General features: G+C 61.3%; 1 protein-coding gene across 1 annotated transcript in view; it reads right to left on the bottom strand.

Annotated features, from left to right (window-relative positions):
• Positions 1-6,998, bottom strand: part of LOC103619221 (filamin-C) — a 32,114-nt gene that overhangs the window by 647 nt on the left and 24,469 nt on the right. The window contains exons 39-48 of the mRNA XM_017739389.1: positions 6,212-6,364; positions 5,989-6,111; positions 4,969-5,229; positions 3,142-3,382; positions 2,846-3,018; positions 2,470-2,585; positions 1,735-1,864; positions 1,146-1,322; positions 670-888; positions 3-46 (exon numbers count right to left, since the gene is read on the bottom strand). Of these exons, the coding sequence (XP_017594878.1) occupies positions 3-46; positions 670-888; positions 1,146-1,322; positions 1,735-1,864; positions 2,470-2,585; positions 2,846-3,018; positions 3,142-3,382; positions 4,969-5,229; positions 5,989-6,111; positions 6,212-6,364 (1,637 nt within the window). The remainder of the gene's footprint in view (positions 1-2; positions 47-669; positions 889-1,145; positions 1,323-1,734; positions 1,865-2,469; positions 2,586-2,845; positions 3,019-3,141; positions 3,383-4,968; positions 5,230-5,988; positions 6,112-6,211; positions 6,365-6,998) is intronic.

Here is a 6,998-nt window from a genome sequence, read left to right as displayed (position 1 = left end):
ACTGTTGAGGTCTCGTGCAGACTGTGTCCCCCCGACAGCCGTGGGCCTGGGGAGTACAGGGGGGACACCGTCAGCCCCCACCATGGTGACACCCCCCATCACACCATGCTGGGGGCACATGAGGACATCTTCCAGGGACAACCCCCCCTCCTCCCGGGACCCCCACCATGTCATCCTGAAACTACAGAAGACATCTCGCTTTATCTTTTAAACTCCTTGCAAGGACCTTCAGCAAATTCTCTCCCATCAGGAGACTCGATTTATGGCACAATAAAGTGTCAGGGCTCCTACACCACGTCACCCCCAGGACCCACTGTCACCCCCCTGGGAACTCCCCCCTTCATGTCACCCTGGGGGTCCTCCAGGGTGGCCCTCCTGCAGCCTTCCATCATGCCCATCATTGACCCCTTGTCACTCCACACTGGGGACCTGAATATTCTCCTCCCCCCATCTCCCTTATCCATGCTCCCCATCCCCATGTCTACCCCCACCCCATTTGTACCAGTGACCTTGGCCTTGAGGGGGCTGCCCATGATGCAGTGGGGACCCCGGTATCCCCACGTCCCCCACAAGTCCCGTGTCCCCCCTAGTTCCCATGTTCCTGCCTGTCCCCATGTCCCTCCCCAAACCTGTGTCCCTTCCCATCCCCATGTCCCCCCTCATTCATACCAGTGACCTTGGCCTTGAAGGGGCTCCCCACAATGTGGTGGGGACCCCCATACTTGATGGAGATGAGGTAGTTGCCAGGGGCCATTGGGGTGTAGGTGACACGGTGGCCCTCAGGGACCTCAGTACAGTCCAGCTCCACTTTGGAGGGTCCATCGATGGTGACGGCCAGTGCTCCTGCCCCTGCGTTGGCTGTCTGCACCAGGAACTCTGAGGGCACCCCTGGAACACAGACATGGGGATGGCATCATGGGGGGACACCAGGACACCGTTGTGGTCACCACCCATCGCTACGTTCCCATCATGGCAACTCCCATGGCCACATTCCCTCTGCCGCCACCCTGGCCACATCTCCATCATGGCCCTGTCCCCATCACCATTTCATGGCCATGTCTGTCCTGCCACCACCATGGCTGTGTCTCCGTCCCCACCCCCCTCCCCCAGCCGTATCCCTGTCCCTGTATCCACAGCAGTGTCACCTGTGCGGCCACCCTCGAGGCCCGGCCCAAAGGCAGTGACGAGCCCAGGGTCCCCGGCCTGGCTCTGCTCGCCCACGCGGATGTTGAAGGGGCTCCCAGGCACGTGACGCCCGTTGAAGCGCAGGTCAATGGAGTGGACTCCGTTCTCACGTGGCAGGAACCCCAGTGCATACCGGTCTGGGGAACACAGACATGTCACCATGTCCTCATGTCCCCATGCCCCTGTGTTCCCATGTCCCCACACCGCCATGTCCCCACACCACCATGTCCCCACACCCCTGTTCTTGCACAGCAGGAACCCCAGCACATACCAGTCAGGGGGATAGAGACACGTCTCCATATCCCTGTGTCCTGTGTCCCCATGTCCCGTGTCCCCACACCCCATGCAAGAACCCCAGCGGGTACTAGTCTGGGGGATGCCATCATGGCACTCTGTCCCCATCCCCCATGTCCCCATGTTCTCAAGCCCCATGTCCCCACATCCCGTGGGGATGTGTCCCACACATGTCCTGTGTCCTGCGCCCACAGCCCCACATCTGCAGACCCGGTCTCCTGGTGTCCCCATGGTATCCCTGCAGTGTCCCCTCACCGCTGTCCAGCTCAGACACGTAGCACTCCTCCACCACCCCTGCAGGCGTGTGCACTTTGGCGTCGATGACGCCACGTGCCCCATTCAGCTGCACCGCAAAGGACGCTGGCTGGTTCACTGCCACTGTCTCCTGCAGGGACACCATGGTGGCATCAGGGACATGGGGGGACAGGGGGACATCATGAATGAGGCCAGCTGGTTTGCCCCAGAGAATGGGGGGACATGAGGGAGTGGGAGGGCAGTGGGGCAGGGGGAGCACCATGGGGCCCAAGGGTGACACATGGACGCAAGGTGGCCCAGGATTAACGCAAGGGACACAGGGGTGGCACCAGGGAGGGGACCAATGGTGACATGTGGGAGAGAGAGGTGGCTCCAGGGGATCCCAAGGGTGGCAAAGGGGCCACACAGTGGTCCCAAGGGTGACACAGGGGTACAATGTGACACGGGGGACAGGAGGTTGGCACCAGAGAGGGTCCCAAGGCTGGCATGGAGGGGCATAAAGGTGGTCTAGGGGGTGACATGAGGGAGAGAGAGGCAGCCCCAAGAATAACATGAGGGAGGGAGAGGTGGCCCCAGAGGGTCCAAGGGTGCCACAGGAGACCCAAAGGTGGCACACAGTGGGGGGTCCCAAGAGTGCAATAGGGGTCCAGAATGGCCCAAGAGTGACCTGGGGACCCAGGGGGCATATGTGAGCCCAGGGGTGCCCCAGGGTGTCACAGGGGGCGTCCCCAGTACCTGCAGGCTGGTGACGGTGAGGCGTCGGGCGTCATCGGAGTGGGAGGCAACAGGGACAACAAAGGGGCTGTCAGGGATGTGCTCCTCATTGAACTTGATGGACACCTCGTAGTCACCTGGGGGACATGGGGATAGTCAGGCGGGGAGCCCCCACATGGGAACACTCACATGAGAACACCCTCACATGGGACCTCCCATGCATAGAGACACCACTCATGGGGACAGCCACACTTGGGGACACCCTTAACTGGGGATACCTTTGCATGTGGGTCCCTCCTCGCATGAGGGTCCTGTGGCCCCCACCACAGGCCAAGCACCCTGGGGGATGTTAGGGTGGTTGGGACGTTGGGAGTGTTGGGGTGCAGCCCCCTCTCACCTGGCTCCTGCACCAGGTAGGAGACGCCACAGGAGCCGTCTTTGCGGTCCTCAAAGGAGATCTCAGCCTTGCTGGGCCCCTCGACAGCAATGGAGAGTCCCCCGGCACCCGCCTCACGTGTCCAGATGCTGAACTCAGCTGGGGCTGCCACCTCCCCATGGCACCCACACCCCCTATAGCACCCACATTCCACTCATGGCACCCAGACCACCCATAACACTCCCCCATTGCCCCCACACCCCACTCTACCCAAATCCCCCATCACAGCACGCAGAGACCCTGAATTTCACCAACACCCCACACACACATAGCACCTACACCCCCATTGCCACTCGCCCAGTGGCCCCACGGTGAACTGGAAGGGGCTCCCGGGCACATGCTGCCCCCGGAACTTGACACTGACAGTGTGGGCGCCTGTCTCCTGGGGCACGAAGCGCACGCTGTACACCCCCGCGCCCCCCGGCACCACCTCAGCCTCACGCCGCTGCCCCGATGGGCTCAGCACCTGCGCCGACAGCTCCTGCGCTGAAGCCTCGCCTGCAGGCACACACCACGTCACCGTGGGCACCCCAACACCCCATTGACACCCCAGTGTCACCCCAACATCGTATCACTATGGCATTGGGGCACGAAGCGCACGCTGTACACCCCCGCGCCCCCCGGCACCACCTCAGCCTCACGCCGCTGCCCCGATGGGCTCAGCACCTGCGCCGACAGCTCCTGCGCTGAAGCCTCGCCTGCAGGCACACACCACGTCACCGTGGGCACCCCAACACCCCATTGACACCCCAGTGTCACCCCAACATCGTATCACTATGGCATCCCAGTTCCTGCACCACCACAACCTCAGCTGCAGGCACACACCATGTCACCCTGCAGGCACCTGGACACCCCAACATCACCCCATTGTAACCCCAACACTGCGCCACTGTGGCACCCCAGCACCCCATCACTATATGGCACACTGTCATCCTGTCACCAGGGCACCTTGTCACCACATCACTCCATCATCCTGTAACCCTGGTACCCCAGCACCAGGGCACCCTGGCCCCTCAGCACCCCATTTCTTTATTACCATGTCACTATGGTACCCCAGCACCTGTCACTGGGGCAGCCTGTCATGCTGTCACAGTGGCACCCTGTCACTCCAGCAAGCCATCACCCTGGAACCACAGCACCCCTGCATCCTATCACCCCAGCATCCTATCACTCTGATACCAGGGCACTGGGGCACCCCATTGCCCCATCACCTTCTCACCATCATCCCAAGGACTCCCAGGCACACTAGCACCGTCGTCACCCTGCTACCCCATCACTCTGTCACCCTGTCAGCCCACCACCAGGGCACCCTGTCACTGTCATCCCACCACCCTGCCCCCAGTGTGCCCTGACACCCCAACACCCACCAGAGCCCACGTGCAATCCCGCTGGGTGCACCCCGCCCTGCGAGCATGCACAGGACGTGCACTTGCCAGCACGCACACGCATGCATTCACACACACGTGTGCACACACCCTTGTGAGACTGCACACTCATGCCAAGGGCACCCACAGCCCTCTGGGCAGGCGTGCACTCCCCATGAGCCCACACACCCCGTGAGCAGGTGTGCACCTGTTTGTGCAAAGAGCCAGCATTGCCCCCCACCTCCGCACACATCCCCGTGTGAAGGGCACAGCAGCCCCAACGCGTGTGCCAGGGAGTCTGTCCCAGGTGTGTCCTGGGCACACGCAGGCGCGCCCTTGTGTGAGCACACGCAGCCCTATCCAAGAGCACTCCCACGGCAAGTGTGCCCAGCTCTCATGCAAGCCCACTTCCCTGCACACCCAGCCCTTGTGCCAGCACAGGGCCCTGCCCACACACCCCCAGGCCTCGTGCACAGCCAGCCCTTGTGCAAGCACAGCTCTGTGCAAACACACATTGGTGCTCCCATGCACCCAGTCCTTTTTCAAACACACTTCCCTGCACTCATGCTCCCCTCATGCCCACCCAGCCCTCGTGCAAGCCCAGTGCCCTGCACACCCAGCCCTCATGCACACTTGCCCCTCATGCACACCCCGCTCCTGTGCAATCCCACTTTGCTGCACACCCCCATGCACAGTAGGACCCCCCGGTGCAGGACGCACCCTCGTGTGCGCGTGCAGGGGCTGTGAAGGCGCCAATGCCCTCGCGGGTCCCAAAGGCCCCGAAGGCACCGAAGGGCTCCGGGGGGGCGCGGGGGAAGGCGCCGCCCACACGGGTCGATTCCTCCACGTGCACCTCGCGCGTGGTCTCGCCGCCACGCGTCTTGCTGATCTCAGTACGCTCCGTGCGCGTGTACGTGTGGCTGCTGCGTGTGAACGTGCGCGTCAGCCGCTCCTGCGCCGACACCATCTGGAACCAGTTCCCTGGGGAACACCCAGTGGGGACACAGAGGGACAGCGGGGACACGTGGGGACACATGGGGACAACAGGATGTGGGCACAAGTGGGGGAACAGAAGGGTGCACAGAGGGGTGATGGGGACACAGGAGGACATGGATGGACATGGGGATGAATGGACACAGAGATGGACATAGTGGTGGGAGGAGACGTGGATGGGTGGAGACATGGAGGGATGGAGACAAGGATGGGCACAGGGATGATGGAATCATGATGGGTGGAGACATGGGTGGTCACAAGGTTGGAAGTAGAGGATGGTGCAAGGAGGGGTGGACACAGGGATGGATGTAGGGATAGTTGCAGGAATGGATGAAGCCAAGGGTGGATGAAGCCAGGGATGGACACACGGACAGACATATGAATGGACACATGGACAGAGGTGTGGATGGAGACATTGGTGGGTGGTGGCATGCACAGAGGGATGCATGGACGCAAGCGCAGACACACAGAGGGACACAGACATGGACACAGATGCATGGAGGGGAGAGAAGAAAGAAGGAAGGAGAAATCAGAGCTGGAGTGGCTAAGATGCATCTCCATCCCCATGGCCCACAAAGCAGGAGGAGGAAGAGGATTAGAATGGAGGAAGGGGAAGAAGAGGAGGATGATGGAGGATGATGGAGAATGAAAGATGAAGGAGAAGGAATAGGAAGAAGAGGAAAAGAGGAGGAGAAGGACCAGGAGCAGGAGGAGCAGGAGGAGGAGGAGGAAGAAGGCCAACCCTACCTGGGATCTTGAGGTTGAGGTCGCAGGTGCTGCCAACAGTGGCGATGGAGGGTGCCTGCCGCCGGCGCGTAATGCTCTCCTTTATCCGCCCCTCGCCCGTCACCTTCACGGTGAAGGGGCTCCCTGTGGGAGATGGTTACCTCAGGGACCTGTCACCCCCGGGGGGTCCTAGCACCTCTCCCCACCACAACCCTCTGCCCCACCATGTTTCCCCCAGTCCCACCTGGGACATGTTTGTCAGCAAACTTGATGTTGATGATGTAGTTGCCAGGCTCGGTGGGGCAGTAGGTGACCTTGCAGGTGCCATCCTCCATGTCCTCACAGTTAATGTCCACCTTGCTGGGGCCCTCAATGGACAGGCCCAGTCCGCCATAACCTGGGTGGCCATGGGGATATGTTCAGAGGTGTCCCATGGAGGCTGTCCCTGTCCTGTCCATGGTCACACCAAGGCCACCAGCCCAAAGTGGCCATGGTCACCACCCAATCGCAGTCATCACCCCCATCCTGGCCATGGCCACGCCATGGTCACCACAGCATCCCCCTCTCAGTGGCAACATGGCCACAGCTACCACTCTGGCCTGGCCATGGTCATACCATGGCCATAATCATGGCCATCACCCCATCCTGTGTTGGCCACAGCCATGGTATGGCCTTAACCACCTCTCACATGGGCATTGGCCATGCCACCACCATGGTCACCATCCCATTCACATGAAGGTCACACCATAGCGACCACCTCATCCTGTGCTGGCCACAGCTGTGGCATGGCCACTCTGGCCTGGCCATGGTCATACCATGGCCATAATCATGGCCATCACCCCATCCTGTGTTGGCCACAGCCATGGTATGGCCTTAACCACCTCTCACATGGGCATTGGCCATGCCACCACCATGGTCACCATCCCATTCACATGAAGGTCACACCATAGCGACCACCTCATCCTGTGCTGGCCACAGCTGTGGCATGGCCATGGCCCTCAAATCATCCTGGCTATGGCCACACCACCACC

The sequence above is a fragment of the Corvus brachyrhynchos genome, unplaced genomic scaffold (genome assembly GCF_000691975.1).
Source record: "Corvus brachyrhynchos isolate BGI_N302 unplaced genomic scaffold, ASM69197v1 scaffold197, whole genome shotgun sequence".
NCBI classification, from domain to species: Eukaryota; Metazoa; Chordata; class Aves; order Passeriformes; family Corvidae; genus Corvus; species Corvus brachyrhynchos.
The sequence above is the reverse complement of the archived record's forward strand: the minus strand, read 5'-3'. Positions and strand labels throughout refer to the sequence as shown.